The sequence below is a fragment of the Chiloscyllium plagiosum genome, chromosome 28 (genome assembly GCF_004010195.1).
Source record: "Chiloscyllium plagiosum isolate BGI_BamShark_2017 chromosome 28, ASM401019v2, whole genome shotgun sequence".
Taxonomy (NCBI): Eukaryota; Metazoa; Chordata; class Chondrichthyes; order Orectolobiformes; family Hemiscylliidae; genus Chiloscyllium; species Chiloscyllium plagiosum.
Genome location: NC_057737.1, coordinates 25203576 through 25226348, shown reverse-complemented (window position 1 = coordinate 25226348; position 22773 = coordinate 25203576). Strand labels below are relative to the sequence as shown.

The 22773-nt window shown below is 41.2% G+C and overlaps 1 protein-coding gene across 3 annotated transcripts in view; it reads right to left on the bottom strand.

Moving 5' to 3' along the window:
• usp32 (ubiquitin specific peptidase 32) overlaps positions 1 to 22773 on the bottom strand; it is a 200992-nt gene that overhangs the window by 159218 nt on the left and 19001 nt on the right. For all 3 annotated transcript variants that reach the window (XM_043718522.1, XM_043718523.1, XM_043718524.1), the window contains exon 2: positions 14533 to 14660. In XM_043718522.1, coding sequence (XP_043574457.1) covers positions 14533 to 14660 — 128 coding nt within the window. The remainder of the gene's footprint in view (positions 1 to 14532; positions 14661 to 22773) is intronic.

Genomic DNA, 22773 nt, shown 5'->3' with positions numbered 1-22773 from the left:
TTGCATTTGGAGCAGTCCTGTGAAGTCCTTGGAAAATGTAGGCTATATAGAGCAGAGCTCTTGAGAATGGCTATATACTGAAGTAGGATAGAACAAAGAGATAGTGATAGCACCAAACCAAGAGTCAGTGTTGGGATAAAAACTTGAAATGGTTACTTATAGCCAAATACATTTCAGCAGGTTGTATGATAGCACTCTAAGCTACCTACAGTTCCATTGTAAATGTTTAAGTCACAGTGACTTAAACTTATCAAAGTGTTAGAGTTGGGGACTCAGATGTGAGTGTTGTGCAAATGATGTTTGGGGTACTGTGCCAAGGTGTATCAGGTATCTTGTTTGCTTTCAATTTGTACAAGAGTGTTTTAATGGGATAATACTTTCAGCATATTTTGAAAGATCTTTGAATTTGTGTTATCGGTAGATGGTATAGTTTATTCTACTTTATCTGTTATTTTATTAATAAACTTGTTTTGTTGTTAGAACAAAATCTGCAGCATTGTATACTTATATTTCAGTGAGACACCACTTTGTTAATACCAAAACAAATCAAAACATGATCCATCAAGCCAAACTTGTGTCTGGGATCTGACTTGTCCAGTAATAACATCAGCTGGAATCATAATATTATTCAATGGGACTTCAGCAGCAGCACCTTCCTTAGTAAATACAGGTGCAAAGCAGTCATTTAGAACTGCAGCCATGTCTTCTGCTCCAATGTGAAGGCTACTGCTTACTCATCCTGTTCACTTGCTTCAAGCACAGGATTGGATGTTGTCCTGGGATACCAATCATGCAAATTCCACTGGGGCCACTGCAATAGCTTTACTCAGCCACTTCCAATAAAAAACAAAGCTGGATTTTAGTCAGTTGCTGTCTTACTTAGGAGATGGCAATTTTCATTTCAGTAAGCTAGACAGTCATTCAAACATGCAGACTTAATCTCAGATTCAAATTTGGAAATTATTCATAAATTCACAATTAAACCAAACTCACATAGCCATGGATAGAAGGAAGAGAAGGAATTTAAAAATTCACACTCTTGACAAAGTGAAATGCAAGTTGGGCACTGGAAAGCATCACATCCCAGTGCTGACAGGAATCTACTTTCTTTTGAAAAAAAAAAGTAGCCATGAGGCATCAAACACTAAAAATGCCAGAAGACCATACCAATGCTCCATTATTCCACATAATTCCATGTGAGAGGATGTTGGGAAAAGCTATTGGCTATATATATCTTCCTTGCTCTTCAATCTCGGTCATGAATATATTAGTACATTTAACCAGCAGCAGGACTTGGTGATCTCTCTCACACACACAGTTTCTGCATACGACATGCTAACATGCATCTTTCTACACATAAGGATCTTCCAAAACAAACTTTCAAGAATTAAAGAGAAAGCTGATACTTCACACATACACATAAACCATTTCCAACTGGACGAGCATATTCTCACACAACAAACTTTAGAATTCTGATAGGTACAATCAGAAGGCGTCGCCTGGCTAAGCAGTGCCCAATTCAAATTAGGCAGATAATCAGCAAAAAAGGGGAAAATAACCACAGATGACATTGAGTCGTAGAGATGCACAGCAGAGAAACAGACTCTTCTGTCCAACCCGTCCATTCTAACCAGATGTCCTAAATTAACCTAGTTCCATTTGCCAGCATTTGGCCCATATCCCTTCCTATTCATATACCCAACCAGAGACCTTTTAAATGTTGCAATTGTAGTAGCCTCCACCACTTCCTCTGCACTTCAATCCATACACGCACAATCCTCTGCATGAAAAAGTTGCGCCTTAGGTCCCGTTTAAATCTTTCCCCTCTCACCTAAACCGATGCCCTCTAGTTCTGGACTTGCCCAACCCAGGGAAAAGACCTTGTCTACTTACCCTATCCGTGCCCCTCATGATTTTATAAACTTCTATAAGGTCACCCCCTCAGCCTCCGATGCTCCAAGGCAAACAGCCCCAGCCTATTCAGCCTCTCCCTATTGCTCAAACCCTCCAACTCTGCCAACATCCTTGTGAATCTTTTCTGAACCCTTTCTCAACAGGGAGACATGTGCATGTAATGCAGATGTACATAGTTATGCCCTGTATCCAGTCATCACCTGGACAACTTCTTGAATCATTAGAAACTCTTGCATTGAATGGAAGAAAAAGCACAGTTATGAAAAACATGCAGATAGTAGACAGCTTCCAGGAATTTGCATCCTGCCAAATGTGTAAATAAGCACATAATTCCAAATAGAGAACTACTCAAGGCAAAAACCAAAGGGTGTGACTAATTTCCATTACACAAAATTGGCACTCCAATTTACTGAAGACAACTACTTGTGACCCGAGAGGCCAGATAATCTATTTGAGAAAACCTTGATGTGGACTTCATGGCACCTGGTGTATGCCCAAATGTCCAACCCTGTTAAGTATCAGAATATTGGAAATAAAACAGCTATATAGTTACCCATAAATAAAAAACATTGCAATTCACAGATGACAAAAACGTAACCATTTACCCTTTAGTTGGATTACCCTGGCATTTCAGAATTATCCACTTTGTTTTTCAAATCTATCATTATCTTAAAAATACTTACTTGAAAATTATCAAATGCAGGAAATAATCCAATCAGAAACCGAGCCACAGGAAAAATTAACAGTATTATCACAAAGGATATTTTGTTCAAATCATTTGGTGTCACAATTGTCTTCTGGACTAGCACTTGCATCACCCGTGATCACGATCACAATTTTGTTATAGGGCATGTCTTTACATCAGAAATTTTAGTCCCATGTTTTCATCAATTAGAATCATCAAATCATTTTCCAGTTCATGTACCTCAAAAGTACACGTACTAACAGTAACAAGCAAGTTAAACTATAGCTTCCACACCATCTATTACCAAATAGAAGTATATTTCTACCGAGAGAGAAACTGAATTTATTTTTAAAAATGAACACATTATGGCATTACACCGACTCGAGTAGATGTCGCAATGCTAATAACTTGAGTTTACAAAGCATCTTTAATATAGTCAAACTTTCCCAAAATACTTTGCGGCACATTACACAAGGAAATGTTAGAAAACAAAGCCAGAAGCCCAATGAGGCAGATCTTAGTGAACGGTTAAAAAGGAAAGGAGTGGAAGGAAAGAAACCTTCAGGACCAAATTCTAACAATGACAGCCACATAGCTGCAGATGCAAGCAATGGTGGAACAATTAAAGTAGGGAGGCAGGAGGCCAGAATTGGAGGAGCACAGAAACTGTGAAAAGTTGTAGGGCACTGGAGATGTTCTGAGAGATAGGGCAAGTCGGAAACCATGGCAATATTTGAAAACACTAACAAGAATTTTAATATCAAGGTTATGCTAGAATGGCAATTAAAGGTAAATGATTGTGGCAATTAAGTGCCCTGTTAAATTAATGGTTTCCTTTTAGATGATACACAAAATTGACAGAATTGTGCCAAGAACATGCAGTTTACTTAAAGATGAAGCCTCTTCTGGAGTACTCTGTCTAGTTTTGGTCTCTGTGATAGGAAGGATATTAAGCTGGAAAAGGATAGAGCCACACAGCTAAAGATCGTGGCAAGAGACCCTTGATCCGTTTTGTCCATGCCAACCAGATACCTTAAATTAATCTCGTCCCATTTGCCAGTATTTAGCTCATATCCCTCTAAACCCTTCTTATTCATATACCCATCCAGAGGCCTTATTGCTATAATTGTACCAGCTTCTACCATTTCCTCTGGCAGCTCATTCCATGCACGCACTACCCTCCTGCATGAAAAAAGTTACCCCTCAGGTCCCTTTTAAATCATTCCCCTCTCACCTTAAATCTATGTCTTCTAATTCTGGACTCCCCCACCACAGGGAAAAGACCTGGTTTATTTACCATATCTATGCCCCTCATGATTTTAATAATCTCTCTAAGGTCACCCCCCAGTCTCTGATGCTCCAGGGAAAATAGCCCCAGCCTTTTCAGTCTCTCCCTATAGCTCTAATCCTTCAATTTTGGCAACATTCTTGTAAATTTTCTGAACCCTTCCAAGTTTTACAACACCCTTCTTGTAGGAGGGAGACCAGAATTGCACACAGCATTCCAAAAGTTGCCTAACCTAAGTCTTGTACAGCTACAACATGACCTCCCAACTCCTATACCCAATGCTCTGATCAATAAAGGCAAGCACACTAAACACCTTCTTTGCTATCTTGACTACTTGTGACTCCACTTTCAAGGAGCTATGAACCTGTACTCAAAGGTCTTTCCCTCGGACCTTACCATGAAGTGTATAAGTCCTGCTCTGATTTACCTTCCCAAAATGCAGCACCTTACATTTACTTAAATTAAGCTCCATCTACCACTCCCTGACCCATCTGATCAAGATCCCATAGTGCACTGAGTTAACCTTTTACACTGTCCACTACACCTCCAATTTTGGTGTCATCTGCAACTTACTAATATACCAATGTTCACATCCAAATCATTTTTATAAATGACAAAAGCAGTGGATCGAGCATCGAACCTTGAGGCATACCACTGGACACAGGCCTCCAGTCTGAAAAGCAACTCTCCACCATCACCCTATGTCCTCTAACTTCGAGACAGTTCTGTATCTAAATGGCTAGTTCTCCCTGTACTCTATGTGATCTAACCTTACCAACCAGTCTATTTATTACAGTCGTAAAGTCCATATGGATCAAGACCACCACCCTGTCTTCATCAATCCTCTTTGTTACTTCTTCAAGAAACTGAAACAAGTTAGTGAGACACAATTTCAACACACAAAGCCATGCTGACAATCCCTAATCAGTCCTTACTTTTCCAAATGTGTGTAAATCAGGATCAGGATCCTGCAACAACTTGCTGTCGACTGATGTCAGACACACCAGTCTTGGCTCCCTGGCCTTTCCTTAACATCTTTCTAAATATCAGCATGTTAGCCAACCTCCAGTCAAGAGAGTAACTAGATGTTGCAGGGAATGGAGGGTTTAAGTTATAAGGAGAGGCTCAATAGGCTGGTACTGTTTTCACTAGAGTGGTGGAGGTTGAGGGGTGACCTTATGTAAGTTTATAAAATCATGAGGGGATAGATAGGTTGAATGACAAGTGCCTTTTCCCTACAGTGGGGAATTTCAAGAGTACAAGGGGGCATATTTTTAAGGTGAGAGGAGAAAGATTTACAAAATACATGCGGAGCAATTTTCTTTCTTTACAGAGTGGTTCGTGTATGTAATGAACTTCTAGGATGAACTTCTAGAATGAAAGAGTGGATGCGGGTACAGTTATGATGTTTAAAAGACATTTAGACAAGTACATGAATAAGAAAATTTGGGAGGGTTATAGGCCAATCGTAGGCAGGTGGGACTAGTTTAGTTTGGGAATGTTGTCAGCATTGACTGTTGCCCCATGCTGTATTATTTTATGATTCTAATTACTGATTTACCTTCCCTTGTTTCCACTCTGAAGTGGGAAAACATATACATCATGAAATGTATTTAAATTCAACCCAACTTTGTCTCAGAAAAAACTAACATATTAATCTGTTTAAACCAGAACTCCAATACTGACAATGCGTAAATGACTCGAGACCGAATGCAGTTCAAAACGCGCAGTGCAGTAAAAATGCTTTGACTAGTGCTCCCATTGAGTTTGCATTATTCTATTTCTCGTACTCATGTTATGTTCATAAAACATAAATAATAGTCAAAACCAACATTGATTAACATTCATTAATATTGGCCTAATGCAGGAATAAAACTATCCTTAAATAATTATAAAGTCACCCAACACGGAATAAGACCCTTTGGTCCAACGCATCCATGCTCAATTATTCCCAATTGCCTGCATTGCGCCCATATTCCTCTCACCCTTTTCTATTCATTTACCTGTCCAAATGTCTTTTAAATGTTGTAATCGTACTTGCATCTACCACTTCCTCTGGCAGCTCATTCCGCATACAAACCACCCTCTGAAAAAGCTGCCCCTTAGATAATTTTTAAATCTTTCTTCTCTCACCTTAAAATTATGCCCTCTAGTGGAGAAAAGACCTTGGCTATTTATGATTCGGAGATGCCGGTGTTGGACTGGGGTGTACAAAGTTAAAAATCACAACACCAGGTTATATCTAACAGGTTTAATTGGAAGCACACTAGCTTTCGGAGCGACGCTCTTTCATCAGGTGATTCATCACTTGATGAAGGAGCGTCGCTCCGAAAGCTATTGTGTTCCAATTAAACCTGTTGGACTATAACCTGGTGTTGTGTGATTTTTAACTTTGGCTATTTATCTTATCTATGCCCTTCATTATTATCTGAACATATACATTCTGTTTTTCTACAACACAATCTTTGTTCTTGTGCAACACTGCTTTATAGAAAAATCATACTTTAGAAACATTTCAAGTGTTGGCGACGTAATCATGTTGCAGCCAATACACTTAAGAAATTCACACTTTAGAAATGGTGTTTCCAATTCATCAATCATGTTATAGCGAGTTCACATTGACAAAACACCCGTTATAGCAGAACAACCTGTATGAAGGTCACCATTTAACATCCTGTGTTCTAGCAAAAATATCCAGCTTATCCACCACCCCCTTACAACTCAAACCCTCCAGTCCTGGTAACATCCTTGGTAAATCTTTTCAGCACCCTTTCCAGTTTAATAACATCCTTCCTATAGCACAGCCACCGGAACTGTACACAGTACTCCAAAAGTGGTCGAACCAATGTCCTGTACAACTGCAACATGACCTCTCAACTCCTGTACTTAAAAGCTCTGACTGATAAGGGCAAGCATGCCAAATGCCTTCTTCGCCACACGGTCTACTGTGATGCAACTTACAACAAACTACTTATCTGAACCCCACGGTCTCTGTTCAATAATACTCCCTACCATTAACTATGGAAGCCCTTCCCTTATCGGACATTTTCCACATTAAATATTGCACAGCAGCGCTCACGAACAATAAACTCACCCACCACAGTTCCTTCCAACCAGTCACAAAGGGCAGTGTAGACTCTTTTACCATTGACATCAATGAGACAGAGTCCTCAATACAAAACGTCAAATTTGCTATTATAATGGTCGTGTTGCTCTCTCCTCTGCAATTCGGAAATGTTCATTTTATTTGTGACAGCCCTTGTGGATGAAACACTGACTGCTGGCAGCAATGAGCCAAGTCATTCTGAAATTTCCGCCTTCAATGACCTCAGCCAGAGCTAGATGGAGAACACTCAAAGGTGCCTTGATTCCAGCCAACAGAGACAATTCATGCACTACTACGTTTTGCCTTGCTGTATAAACTCACATTCTACATTTAACTACAGAGGTGAAACACTCAAATATTTAAATTTAGCCAGCAGCTGAGCGCAATCATGAATAATAGTTAACTCAAAAGCACTGGTTTTATATTAAAAGGTTTTGTCCATTGTGCCTGTGATTTTAGAACATGCTTCGCAATATCGATTCTCTTGATAAAGAAAACCTTGAAGCATCCCATCAATTAACGTCTCCCTTAGTAAAAAAAAAAGGATATTTTCAAAAACTCATACACGTATTCAATTTCCAAAAATTTGAAACTTCAAGTTTGCAATTGTCTTCTATAAAATAAGGTTATAATTTTGTTTTCAGTATTGAAGACATTGTTAATATTGTACTTGTCTTTTGGAGACCCTGAAATCCCTAAACTAGTTTACATAATTAAATAATTCAAACTAGCGTTACTCCCATTAATGAACTCGGAATATGTGAGGAGTTGGAGAGTAAAACAGGATATAGTTCATCCATCGGTAGAAAGTTTATGTATCATTCACTTTTGGAACATTCGAAGACACTCAATTACTTTAAGCTGGTGCACCTCACTGAAGCAGAAAGAGAGCAGCTTAAGTACTTCACTAATGACTTAAATCTTCAATTGTTGAATGATACTGCATAAAGGGACACTCTTTGATCACTGGATATTGCGCCTTTGCTGGCTCTTTGGTAAAGCTGTTTTGTTCATCCTACGCTCCTACTCTTTACATATAACCCTGTATACAAGCCGTCCTGCTATCATGCACGTTTCATTGACATAAATTCACCATAACATGATTGACAAATTGGGGACACTGTTTCTTAAGCATATTGGATATAAGGCAATTCCAGCCCTATTAATTTAAATGGTGCTGCTATTACATGATTTTCTTATAATACAGGATTGCATGAGAGGAATTACCGTGTTACAGCCAAACTGGCTGTATTGTTTTCCCAAGGATTTAGAAATTTCCTTTGGAAAGTTAAGATTTAACCCACTTTCATGATGCTTTCAGATAACATACTCCAGATCACAACACATGCTGCATTATGGTGCTTCCACATCATTTCCGGCTCGGTTTTGAGTTGCCCATCGCCCATAATGCACATCATCTGGTTACCAACCCTGCTGCCAGGTAATGATTTCAAGCATTTCTATCAAATTTCCACTTAACCATCTCTGTTATAAATAAAGCAAATTCAATTTTTCCACATAACTGAAGACCCTCATTCTTCACACCTTCATAAACTTGCTAAATTGTGGTTCCCAGAATTGAGCACAATAATCCAGAGAACTAACCAATTTCAAGAATGTTGACTTGTACATCTTTCTACAGAAGTGTATAATTCTCAAGTACAGTTAAAAATAAATAAGCCCTCACATTTTCCCACATATTCAAAGATCAAGTCCCATTGGTAAATCTGATTTCATTCTTTCATTCAATGTCACAGTCAGTATCACTGTCCATTCCCAACTGCACTTCAAAAGACTTTATCAAAGATGTTCTAAAATCAAATTACTCACTAAATTAGGTGGAGAATTCTGCTTCTTTAGCCATCTTATGCTGACCACGAAGCCCCAAATGGACATGTTTTCAGATTTGCTCAACTTTCTGATCAGCCAATTCATAACTACCACTCAACATGGGCAAAATGGATTGAGGCATTATGGAAAACAACCCAGTTATGAAAAATATATCTCTGAAGATAATCCAAAATGAATTCTTCAAAAGCTGTTTATTGATCCTTCTCCATTCAAGGCCAACTGCTTCGCTGATCAACTGCACACATATTAAGTGCATGGCTAGCGACACATTTCAATCCACCCAAGCAAAGTACAATTTCTACTTGCCAGACAGACAATTGAAAACAATACAAGCAGAGGCACTGCATACAAAACTGGATTCTGTTCCTGAGATTAGTCACAATGCCAACCACATAACAAACATGCACAACTATAAACTATCATACTATACTAAAGAGCAAAATCTAATGTACAAAATTTGAAACCAAATGCCGTACAATCCGCAATTCCAAATATAAAAAGCTTACACAATCAAGATTAAATCATTTGGAAAAATAGTATAAAAATGCAGCTAACTCTGCCCCTCGACTAACATGTATTCCACAGAGCAATTTGAGAACCTAGAAAGGGCAATTGAAGCATGGTGGGATAATATTCAACCACGTTAAAAGGTTTTTTTGTACCCAAATATGATAAAGTACCTCTTTTTATTGTCCATAAATGTGTGCATTGCTGCCTAGGCCAGATTTTATCGCACATCCCGGATTGTAATGGAAAACCTAGTGGAGAGCTGTAAACCTTGAACTGCTGCAGGCTTTACAAGCATACGAAGAGGAATCAGGAAGGAAATACCAGGATTTTGAGCGAGAAACAGTAAAGGAATAGCAATATAGTTCAGGACATGTGAGATATGGAGGGAAACTTGAAGATATTGTGGAAACCTCCCCTGGAGCCCCCTACTGTCCTTACTGTATACCCATGATTGCGTTGCCAAATACCAGACTAATAGCATTTACAAGTTCGCTGATGACACCACCATAGTTGGTCGAATCTCAGATAGCGACAAAACACACTACAGATGGGAGATGGAAGACCTGGAAAAATGGTGCACTGAGAACAACCTAGCTCTCAATGCTGGCAAAACCAAGGAATTCATTATTGACTTTTGGCAGGAAGTTACTCATGTCCCCTACACATTAACAACTCCGAGCTGGAATGAATGGAGCGTGTCAAGCTCCTGAGAGTGGTCAACCACAACAAACTTTCTTGGACTCTTCATGTGGATGCACTGGTCGCAAAGACCCAATAACGTCTCTTCTTTGTCAGGCAGCTGAGAAAATGTGGCATGACAGCGAATACCCTTGCCAGCTTTTATAGGTGCGCCAACGAGATCATTCTGTCTGGATGTATCACTACCTGGTACAGCAATTGTACCATTTAAGATTGGAAATGGTTACAGAGTGTGGTGAATTCAGCCCAGGCAATCACAAAGGCCAACCCCCTCAACTATAGAATCCATCTACCAGACCCGCTGTCAAAGAAAGGTCACCAGCATTCTCAAAGATCCATCCCACCCTGGCAATGATTTTCCTTCAACCTCTACCATCAGGGAGAAGGTACATAAGTCTGAACACACTCACCAGCCGGTTTTGAAACCGTTTCTACCATACTGTTGTTAGAATATTGAATGGACTCTCAAACTCGTAACTTTCGCCTGTACCTGTGTTTTTGTTTTTGCTGCTGTTTACTTTTTATTTACTTAGCTATGCGACTTAACTATGTGATCTGCCTGTATTGCTCGCAAGACAAAGCTTTTCACTGTGCCTCAGTAGACTTGACAATAAATTAAAATTAAATTCAATTCAAATCTACTGGCAGTAAGTTACTGCAATGCATGCTGTACATGATACAGACTGATTACACTGTGCATCACTGGTGGAGGAAGTGAATGTTAAAGATGCTGATTCACAAATCCGACTGCCCAAGTCAAACCATCGTCTCTGCCTGCTCCTGCCCCACTGAACTTATCTCCTCATATCTTGACACCATCGTAACCCCTTGGTCCAGGAACACCCCACATTCCACCCAAGCCCTCCACAACTTTTGTTTCCTTGGCCGCCAACGTCTCATCTTCACCATGGACATCTAGTCCCTCTACACATCCAACCACCGTGGCAAAGGCATCCAAGCCCTGCTTCTTCCTCTCCTGCCGCCCCTCCACCAGTACCCCTCCACCAACACACTCATTCAACTGGCAGAACTGGTCCTCATCCTCAGCAACTTCTCCTTCGAATCCTCCTACTTACTTCAGACCAAAGGATCGCCATGGTCACCGCATGGGCCCCAGCTATGCCTGCCTCTTCATTGGTGAACAGTCCATCTTCCGCAGCTACATTAGCACCATTCCCCATCTTTTCCTCCGCTACATAGATGAATGAAATGGCGCCACACCATGCTCTCACAAGGAGGTTGAACAGTTCATCAACCTCAAGAATACCTTACACTCTGACTTCAAGTTCATGTGAGTCATCTCTGAGACCTCCGGCGAACAATGCAACACAGACATCTATTTCAAACCTACTGACTCCCACAGCAATTTGACTCCAGGACATCCCAGATGGCCTCCTATTTTAAAGATTGCAATTTTTTCTCCCACATGATCTGCAATGCCAGACAGTGCATCTTCTCCATTTCTTGCATCTCCACCATTGAACCCCACCCCTCCAGCCACAAGAAGGATAGAATGCCCCTGGTTCTCACCTTCCACCTGACTAATCTCTGGATATAGTGCATCATCCTCCGCCATTTCTGCCACCTAAAATCAGACCCCACCAGAGATATATTTCCCTCACCACCCATATTGGCATTCCGTAGAGGCCATTCCCTCTGCGACTCCCTTGTTAAATCCACGTTGCCCACCATCCCAACCTCCACTCCCAGCACCTTCCCTCGCCACCTCAAGAGATGCAAAACCTGCACCCACACCTTCCTTCACCTCTGTCCAAGGTCCCAAAGATCCTTCCACATCCAGCAGAGATCTTTCTGCTATTGTATCCATTGCTCTTGATGTGGTCTTGTCTACACTGGGGAGACAGGATGCCTACTCGCAGACTGTTTCAGATAACATCTCTGGGACAACGCATCCAACAACCCCACCGTGTGGCCAACCACTTCAACTCCCCTGTCCACTCCAACCATGACATGCAAGTCTTGGGCCACTTCCACCACTAAATCCAACTCACCCGATGCCTGGAGCAATAACGCATCATTTTCTGCCTTGGGACCCTCCAACCACACAGGATCAATGTGAATTTCACCAGCTTCCTCATCTCCCCTCCACAACCTCATCCAAATCAGTACTGCCCCTCTTGAACGGTCCTACCTGTCCATCTTCCTTCCCACCTATCCACTACACCCTCCCGTCTGATCTATCACCATCACCCCATACTCCTACATGTACCTATTGTCTTCCCAGCTACCCCACCCCCATACTCCTATTTCTCTCCCCACCCCAATATTCCTGATGAAGTGCTTATGACCGGAATGTCAATTCTCCTGCTCCTCAGATGCTGTCTGACCTGCTGTGCTTTTCCAGTGCCATACTTTTCCATGCTGATAGGGCATCAAACAAACTGATTTGTGTGTTTTAGATGGTGTTGAGCTACACCCAAGCAAGTGAAGAGTCCATCACACTCTAGACTTGCGCCTTGTAGATTGAGGATAGGCTTTGGGAGACAGGAGAGTTATTTGCCCGAGAACTCCTAACCCCTAGCCTGTTCTTGTAGCTACAGTATTTATGATGGTTAGTTCAGTTCAATTTATGGTCAATAGTCATCGCTAAGATTTTTCAATTAGCAAATGATATTTCAGCTGAGTGCTACAACATGGGACGAGTCAATGGAGTCTTACTCCTGATATTTACTGTTTCATTTATGTTACATTAGAATGCAGCAATCCCTCAGCTTGTTGTTTTTGTATCAACCACCGTCACATACAAACTCACATTCCTAGGTCCCCAGAAAATTTAAATAAATTAGTAACATTTCCAGAAACCAAAAACATACCCATCTGGGCACCCTACATTAGGAAGGATATACAGGCCTTGGATAGAGGCCAAAATAGGTTTAAAAGAATGATACCTGGACTTCAAGAGCAAAGTTAATGAAGAGAGCTTATACAAATTAGAAATGGTTTCTCTAGAATTCAGAAGGTTAAGGGATGATCTGATCAAAGTCCTCAATATATTAACAGGAAATGACAGGGTAGGTAAAGATAAACTATTTCCACTCGTTTGGGGTTCTAGAACTAGGAAGCATAGACTGAGAATTAGGGCCAGACCTGCTCAGGAGAGATGTTAGAAAGCACTTCTACACATAAAGAGTGGTAGATGCTTTAAAATTCCTTCCACAAATGGCAGTTGATGCTGGATCAGTTGTTAATTTTACATCAGAGATAGATAAATGTCTGTTAAGCAAATGTATTAAGGAATATAGGCCAAAGGCAGGTATACAGAATCAGGCAACAGATCAGGCCAAAGTGAGGACAGCAGATGCTGGAGATTAGAGTCAAGAGGGTGGTGCTGAAAAAGCACAGCAGGGCAGGCAGCATCCGAAGAGCAGGAAAATTGACGTTTTGGGCAAAAGCCCTTCATCGGGCAACAGATCAGCCATGATCTCCTTTAATGGCAGAATAAGCTCAAGGGGTTGAATGGCCTACTCCTGTTCCTATATTATTTTGATTTTTTTTCCATAAAAGTACTGGAATAATCCTTTACTATGCAAAGTGGTAGATGCGAACTAAAAAATTAAATTCAAAAGAAATCTGTTAATCAGAAATAAAGATTTCAAAAAGCAAGTAGACATAATTTCAGATTTTATACTAGTTTTATCTAATTTAATGGCAGAATCATGTGTTATACCCATGATTCTGCCACATGGAAGATTTCTGGTCTGGCCATTTCTCTCAAAGCTTTTTCAGTTTGGACCGTGAAGATTGAAAATTGCCAGGCCAAAGCAAATTTAAATAGCATCTTCAGCATTTTGCTTTTGTTTAAATTTAAATGGATGTTTTGCTGCAAAAGAGCAGCTCAAATCAGTTACACAATCAAAACTATTCAATTATTTTCTTTTGTCACTGAATTGAATGGATTATCCTCCTCTACCCAGAAACCTAGTCCAGGCAAAACAAAATTTTCAAGTCCTGCATCGAAATAAAACAGGGCATTTTTTTTCCTCATTAATTCAGCTGCTTTTTAACACTGTACGTACTATAAACAGATGAAACAAAATGATTTTTTGTCAAACTAATTTTCTCATGAAAATATTGAAGCATACATTTTGCTCCATACACATACAAGTTAACCTATATGTAAGGTTACGTTGTTCAAAGAGAAACCATAAACATGAGCTCAATGGAGAACAAAAGGTGATCTCAGGAATTCCAGTTATGTGGTACAACAACATAACTTCTCTGATAACATTAAACTGAAATACATTTTGGCAGGCCAACTGCATCATGCATATTTATCGATTCTACATGCTAAAATGTACAGGGAGAGATTAAAATTTAGCCATAAATTTTCAGTTCTAATTTGGTTGCCCGTTCACCTGCATAAAAATAGTCCCAGCTGAGGAACTTCTATATGCTGAAGTTCCTTTACTAGCAATGATCTAGGCTCTTATTACACTACAATTACATTAAAATACTCACTTCTGCAACTTTAGGTGGAACCCCATCTCCAAGAACTTCCCTTACAAAGGCTTGCTGGCTCATATAGAAAGAAAGTCCACTGGTTCTCTTGAAGGCATCTTTTAACCTTTTCAGTTCTATATCTGTAACTGTATAAAAGAGAACATCAGTTAGCATATATACGCTGTGCAAAACTGCAATATTTAAACTAACATTGAGATTTTATCATCAATATTTCAAGTTATATTTTGAGAGATTTAAAATTCAAGACGAAATTCCAAGCTAGCCCCACTAAAAATCCTAACCACTGAGTAAAATGACAAGTCTAAGAAAAGCAAACAACATAGCATGCATAAGGCTGAAAGTAATTTTTTTAATTCCCTGATGCAAAATGGGGCAAATTAACTACAATGAGTTACTTGAAGGGTTGGAAGAACTACAATTCCACAATGAGTAATTTGCTCAGTGTTCCCCATAAGCCAACTGTACATCAATTTAGTGTAACTTTGAAGATCGTAAAATAGATTCACAAAACCTAGGTCAGACAGCATAAACAATTCGGATGAACTCACTCTCTCCACAGATGCTAAAAGACTTGATTTTCCCAGCATTTTCATGTTTTGTCTCAAATTACAAGCATTCACAGTATTTTGTTTTGTTATTACGTGACAAGGACTGACATTCCAAGTTTGCAGAGTGATGACAGGTCATTTATGTAATGTTATTTGGAAACTTGGGTTCTAAAAGTGACAGAACCATGTACTGCTTTAAATATTGATTTTATTTCTATAGTGCATGTTCAGGGAAGAACAAAGTTTTATTTCTTCTTTGAGCTGAATGTAGTGACAAGTTGTCTCAAGTTTTCTTTTCTCTAAATTGAACGTTTAAAATCATAGGTGAATCTTTCAGTGCATTAGAAACAAGTGTAGAAGGGGAAAAAATGTTGTCATGTAACCAAGTGTCTTGTGACACAAGGTGACAAAGGCACAAATATTCAGAACATCACGAAGTGTGCACAGACTCCTTTTGGAGAGAAGCAGGTTCCTCAGAAAGTAGAGGCTTAGAACAGTAATGTTCAGAAATGTGCAATGAAACATGATGTGTGCTTTCCAGGTCCATCTGAGTCGTATGCCAACGTGGCAGTTAAATGGAAAATCAGCCCTCAGTGACTTAAGATTACTAGGAGAAAAGCCTCCAGAGACAGAAGGCTGTAGAAGAAAGGTTTGACGTAAGAATGTAAGTTAGTTCGCTGAGCTTGAAGGTTTGTTTTCAGATGTTTCAACACCATACAAGGAAACATCATCGGTGAGAGCCTCTGGTGAAGTGCTGGTGGTATGTCCTGCCTCTCTCTTTTTAGATCTTGGTTTCTTAAGGTGGGTGATGTCATTTCCGTTTTTTCCCACAAGGGAAGGTAGATAGGGCCTAAATCAATATGTTTATTGATGGATTTCTGGTTAGAATGCCATGTCACTAAGAATTCTCTTGTGTGTCTTTGTTTTGCCTGTCCTCGGATGTGTCTTGTCCTAGTCAAAGTGGTGTTCTTTGTTGTCTGTATGTATGGAAACTAGTGATACTGGGTTGTGTCTGTTAATGGCCGGCTGGTGTTTATGTATCCTGGCGACAAGTTTCCTGCTAGTTTGTCCGATGTAGTGCTTTTTTTGTTATAGTTCGTACATGGTATCTTGTAAATTATGTTAGTTTTCCTGGTGGTATCTAATGAATCCTTTAGGTTCATTAGTCACTGTTGAAGTGTGTTGGTAGGTTTGAGGGCTACCAAGATGCCAAAGGGTTTGAGTAATCTGGAAGCCATGTCTGATATGTCTTTGATGCAAGGTAGTTTTTGGTTGTGTTGTGTCTGCTTGTTTGGGTTTGTTTCTGAGGAATCGGCGGATTGTGTTTATTCAAAAAACAAAATCACAAAGTTAGACATGTTAGAGAAATAACCAAACTGTGCTAGCAGTTTAAAGATTTGGGGGAAACATTAAAGAAATAGCCTTGAGTGAATGCAAAATTTCCTGAAATGAAATCAATTACAGCTAACCAACTACACCAGAAACTTTGAAGTAAACAAAAGGGACCCTTCACAATAAGAATGCAGCTGAGGACAAAAGGTGTTAAGTCTATATACCTGATATTTGTCATAAAGATCTGTCCACAGATTGTTCTGGTGCAGTGTAATAAAGGGCTGAATTTTCCAAAATTTGGCTAAGTATCATTTTCAGGTTATTCCATGGAAGATTTCACAATGTAAGCTCCAGCACACAAGGTGAGAGGCAAGCAGCTCCTAGACCTTGTACAGGCTACAAAACCTTGGAATGCATTGGTGAATCGTAGACTTTAGCTGAAACTTTACTGGATGCTCCTCCTCTACTTTGGATGGTCTTGGACCAATGATTCCCAGGTATCAGTGGGATTGTAACACTTCACCAGCGCGGCCTTGAGACTGTCCTCTGTCCACCTGAAGCTTACCTGCCATTTCAGTGTTGGGAGTAGAGTGTCTGCTCGAGGAGTCTCACATGGGTCATGGGCGTAAAATGTCCAGCCCATCACAGCTCAGCAAGGGTGGTCAGTGCGTAATGCTAAGGATATTGGCTCGAGACAAAAAAAAAAGTAGATGCTGGAATCCAAAGTAGACCAGCAGAACGCTGGAAGAACACAGCAAGCCAAGCAGCATCAAGGAAGTGGAGAAGTCCCCATTTCAGGTGTAACTTTCTTCAGAATCGGGGGTGGATGTAGGGGAGCTACGGATAAAGGGGGCGGTGAGGACAGGATGGTGAAGTGGGGATAGATGAACATAGGTAAAGCATATGACCTGGTTGGTCAATGGGAAGAATGGAGCCGGTTGGTGGCAGGAGGCAGTGGAAGGGAGGTTATTTGAAATTGGAGAACTCCATGTTAGGTCCTCCAGGCTGTAGGCTGCAGGCTGTAGGCTGTTCAGGAGGATGATGAGTTGTTGTTCCTCAGTTTGGTTCATTGTGACAATGGAGGAAACCAAAGATGGTCATGTCAGAAAGGGAGTGGAAAGGGGAATTAAAATTGGCGGTGACTGGGAGGTCCAGTCAGCCCCTGTGGGCACGGCTGATATTCTTGGTGTACCATTCTCTAAGTTTACATTTGGTCCCCCCAATACAGAAAAGACCAAATAGGGAGCACCTGATGTAGTAAACTAGGTTGGAAGCGAGGTGGGTGAACCTGTATCTTACCTGGAGCTACTATTTGGGGCTCTGGATGGATGCGGGGGGAATACCGGCAGGTTTTGCATTTTTTCTGGTTGCAGGGAAAGGTACCTGGGGGGTTCAGGCACTAAGCAAGGACTGATGAAGGGAACGAGTCCTTGCGGAATGCAGAGAGGGATCGGGTGGGGAAGATGTTCTTGATGGTGGGGTCTAGTTGGTGTTGGCGGACATGTTTAAGGATAACGCGTTGGATAGAGAGACTGGTGGGGTAATAGGAGAGGACAAAGGGGACGGTTTGGAGGATGGTTTAGAGCAAGAGAATGAGGAATGGAGGTGGTTCGGTAGAAGGCTGTCTCTGGATGACAGAGGGGGGGAAAGCATGTTGTTTAAAATAGGTGGACATCTGAGATGCATGGAGGTGGAATGTCTCCTCATCTAAGCCGACAAGGCGAAGGAATTGGGAGAACTGGATGGGTTTTTACAGGATCCTGGTTGGGAGGTGGTGTAGTCCAGGTAGTTTTGAGAGTCTGTGGGTTTATGGTAAAAGTCGGTTTGGAGACTGTCGCTGGGGATGGAAATGGAGAGATCAATAAAGGGGAAAGAGGTGTGCAAGATGGACCAATTGAATTTGAGGGCAGGGTGGAAGTTTTGGACAAATTTGATGAACTGCTCCAATTCTGCCAGGGTGCAGGTTGCTGCGCCGATGCAGTCATTGATCTAATGGCAGAAGATATTGGCCTCGTCAATGAAGTTGTTGTTGGTGCATCTGTCTTCCCAGTGGGTTCACAGAATCTTTGCAGGCAACACTGGTGGTTGTGCTTCAGGGCCTTGAGGTGTTTGCTATAAACAGTCCACACTCAGACGTATATAGGTGGTGGGAACCACTACAGTTCTGTATACTACGAGTCTGATGTCAGGTCTGATGATGTCTTCAAAGACCCTTTCCCTCAGGCAGCCGGACACTGCGCTAGCACTACTGGAGGCTATGCTGGGTTAACAGGACACAAAATATTGCAAGTGGCCAACATTCTCCAGGACTTTAATGATTTGCAGTTCATTCCAGAATGCTGGGCTAGGTTGGTGTAGGATCCTCAGCTTGTGGATGTTCAGGGTGAGCCCTGTGCTCTCATATGCACAGGAACAGCCACCTCATTGGGGTTTTCTATAGACCCCTTAATAGCAGAGGGAGATCGAAGAACTCAGAAGCAGGCAGATTTTGGAAAAATGCAGATGGTTGTTTTGGGTGACTTCAACTTTCCTAATATTGACTGGAACCTCCTTAGTGCAGATGACTTGGATGGGACCATTTTTGTCAGGAGGGTTTCCTTACTCAGGATAGAGTCAGGCTGACGAAGGGAGAGGCCATTTTGGATTTGGTGCTCGCAATGAGCCACGACAGGTGCCAGATCTCATGGTGGGAGCACACTTGGGTGGCAGTGACCACAACTGCCTCACAATTAACATAGCCAGGGGAGAGGGAAAGGAGCAGTTATCATGGTAAGATGTTTAGTTGTGGAAGAGGAAATTATGACTATCAGAAAGAAGTTGGCAAGTACAGATTGGGAGCAATTGTTCCATAGAAAGGGCACAACAGACATGTGGAGACTGTTTAAGGAGCAGTTGTTGAGAGTGATGCATAAATTTATTTCTCTGAGACAGGCAAAGGTAAGATTAAGGATCCTTGGATGACGAGAACAGTGGAGCTTCTCGTCAAAATAAAGGTGGCAGCTTACGTAAGGTGGAGGAAGCAAGGATCTAGCACAGCTTTCGAGGATTACAGGCTTACTAGACAGGAGTTCAAAAATGGACTGAGGAGAGCCAGGAGGGCTTGATGAGAAGGATTAGGGAGAATTCAGAGGGACAGGATTTATGACTATTTGGAAAGGTATAGTGTGATTAAAAGCAGTCAGCATGGCTTTGAGAGGGGCATGTCATGCCTCACAAAGGCATTTTACTCATATGTGAGTAATAAGAGAATCAGGGAGAAGGTAGGGCAGTCAGGGATAGCGTAGGGAACTTGTGCATGTCGTCTGAGTAGCTTGGGGAAGTCCTAAATGAGTTTTTTGCTTTGGTTTTCACTAAGGAACGGGACCTTGTTGTGAATGACAACTTTGAGGAGACGAGAAACAGGCTTCAGCAGATTAAGATTGAGCAAGTTGACACGCTGGAAATTTTGGCAAACATCAAGATTCATAAGTCCCCAGGGTCAGACCAGATTTATCCGAGGTTGCTCCGGGAAGCAAGAAAGGAGGTTGCTAAGCCGCAGGTGTAGATCTTTGCTTCATCACTCTCCATGACAGTCATACCGAAGGATTGGAGGGAGGCGAATGTTGCTCCTCTTTTCAAGAAGGGTAATAGGGAAATCCCTGGCAATTACAGACCAGTCAGTCAGTCTTAGGTCTGTGGTCAACAAGGTTTTGGAAAGAATTCAGAGGGACAGGATTTATGACTATTTGGAAAGGTATAGAGTGACTAAAAGCAGTCAGCATGGCTTTAAGAGGGGCAGGTCATGCCTCACAAATGTTATTGAGTTCTTTGAGGAGGTGACAAGACAGGTTAACGAAGATCGGGCAGTGCATATGGACTTCAGCATGGCATTTGATAAGGTTGCCTATGGTAGGCTCATTCAAAGTCAGGAGATTTGGCTGTCTGGATTCACAATTGGTTGGCTGACAGAAGGCAGAGAGTGGTTGTAGGTGGAAAGTATTATGCTTGGAGGTCAGTGGTGAGTGGTGTCCCACAGAGCTCTGTTCTTGGTAGTTTTTATAGATGAGAAGGTCGAGGGTTGGGTTAGTGAATTTGCCGATGACACAAAGGTTGCAGGTGCCGTTCATAGTATCGAGGGCCATTGTAGGCTGCAGCGTGACATTGACAGAATGCAGAGCTGGGCTCAGAATGGCAGATGGAGTTCAACCTGGATAAATATGAAGTGATGCATTTTCGAAGGTCAAACTTGAATGCTGAATATAGGATTAAAGACAAGATTCTTAGCAGTGCAGAGGAACAGAGGGATCAAAGTTGCCACCCAAATGGATAGGATTGTTAAGAAAGCATATGGTGTTTTGGCTTTCATTAACAGGGAGATTGAGTTTAAGAGTCGCGAAGTTTTGCTGAAGCTCTACAAAACCCTGGTGAGCCCAGAATTGGAATAAGGTGTCCACTTCTGGTTGTCCTATTATAGGAGAGATGCGGAGGCATTGGAGAATGTGCAAAGAAGGTTTACCAGGATGCTGCCTGGACTGGAGGGGTTGTCTTACACAGAGAGGTTGACAAAGCTTGGACTTTTCTCTCTGGAGAGGAGGAGGAAGAGAGGTGACCTGATTGAGGCGTACAAGGTAATGAGTGGCATGGATAGAGTCAGTAGCCAGAGACTTTTCTCCAGGGCAGGATTGACTGCCATGAGGGGTGATATTTTTAAAGTTCTAGGAGGATGGTATAGAGGAGAAATCAGAAGTAGGTTCCTTACACACAGAGTTGTGAGCACATGGAATGCGTTGCCAGTGGTGGTGGTGGAAGCAGAGTCTTTAGGGATATTTAAGCAACTGCTGGACATGCACATGGACAGCAGTGAATTGAGGGGTGCACAGGTTAGGTTATTTTATTTTAGATTAGGATTAATCGTTAGCACAGCACTGTGGGCCGAAAGGTCTGTTCTGGGCTGTACTTTTCTATGTTCTATATGACTCCGTAAAGGTGCTGATGATGGTCTAGAGTCCATCTTCAGAGTTTGCACATATGCAAGCATCATCCACTTAATGCAGCTCATTGCCATTGGTTGGGGTGACACTGATTTTGGCTTGAAAGTGGCAGAGGTAAAATAATTTCCCACTGATTCTAGAAGTTAGCTCCACTCCAGCAGGGAACTAGTCAGTGAGGTGATGCATTGCAGCAATGTACATCAAGAACAGTTTTGGGGAGATGACATTGCTGTCCCTCACAATGCTGGAAGTCTCCGCCACTCTTGCGGAATTTAAACAAAGGGGCATGACTTATTTCAGCTTTAGGTTTCTGTTGACATTAAACATAAATGCAAACAAATGACCAAGAGAATGCCGGTTTTGGAATTTTTTTATGGCTAGAGCTTGTCACATTAATTTCTATTTATAAAACATCAGAATTTCCTCCTGTGTATTATTCAACACTTGTCAACCAATCATCTCAAAAGTGACTGCAATGGGCACACAATACAGCTAAGTAGCTCTTGGTGCCACACTTTTAGTACAAAAGAAACACGACACTCCTACTCAGAATAACTATATGCAAATCTAGACAACAATGCATGGGTGACCCAGGAAGTCATATAATTGGAAAAACAGAAACCACTACTTTGACTGTGCCAGTATTGTTTATATCCTGACAAGAATGCTTTAAATATGTGAACATTAACCACTTTCAGCATACAAAAGGGGATTGAATTGGAGGAAAATTGTGACCAACTTCATAAAAAATACAGATGACATATAGGATAAAAATGTTTAAAATGCTAGATTCAAGGTCAGATATATGTTCAGACTAGTAAGGAAGTGCATTCCTCAATACTCTAACTGAAGCTCAAACTAAGTTTTTTTTCCATAAAGTTTTAGAATGGTTAAAAATTTTAACTTCAAAACAAGGACGGAGGAAATGGAAAATATACAAAACTGTCATTTTAATCTCAGCAAGAATCAAAGCTGAATACAAGCGAGTATTATATTGCACATCTCTGTTCTGTAAAATTCTAGTTCTTATGTTTTGCAACCAACTAACGCGAAACATCCCAAGACAAGTGACTAACAGGTTAATCAAAGTACAGTGGTAGAAATTAAGAAACGCTTTAAGTGAGCAGTAAAATGGACAAATAGGAGGGTTGATGGAAAAAATTTGTGCCTAAACAGCTGAAGGACAGCCTCCTGATTGTGGGAACGGGAAAAATTAGTTAAGGGGTGGAGACAGAATAAAGTCTGAACTCGAGAAAGTAGTCTTCAAAAACAGGGTTGTAGGGCTTGAGATTTCAGAGTTTTCAAAAGCAAGACCTCAAAAGGTGATTGAAACAGAAAGATTTAAAATTTTGAGATGCCATATGCAGGGCTGGGGTCTGACATGGATG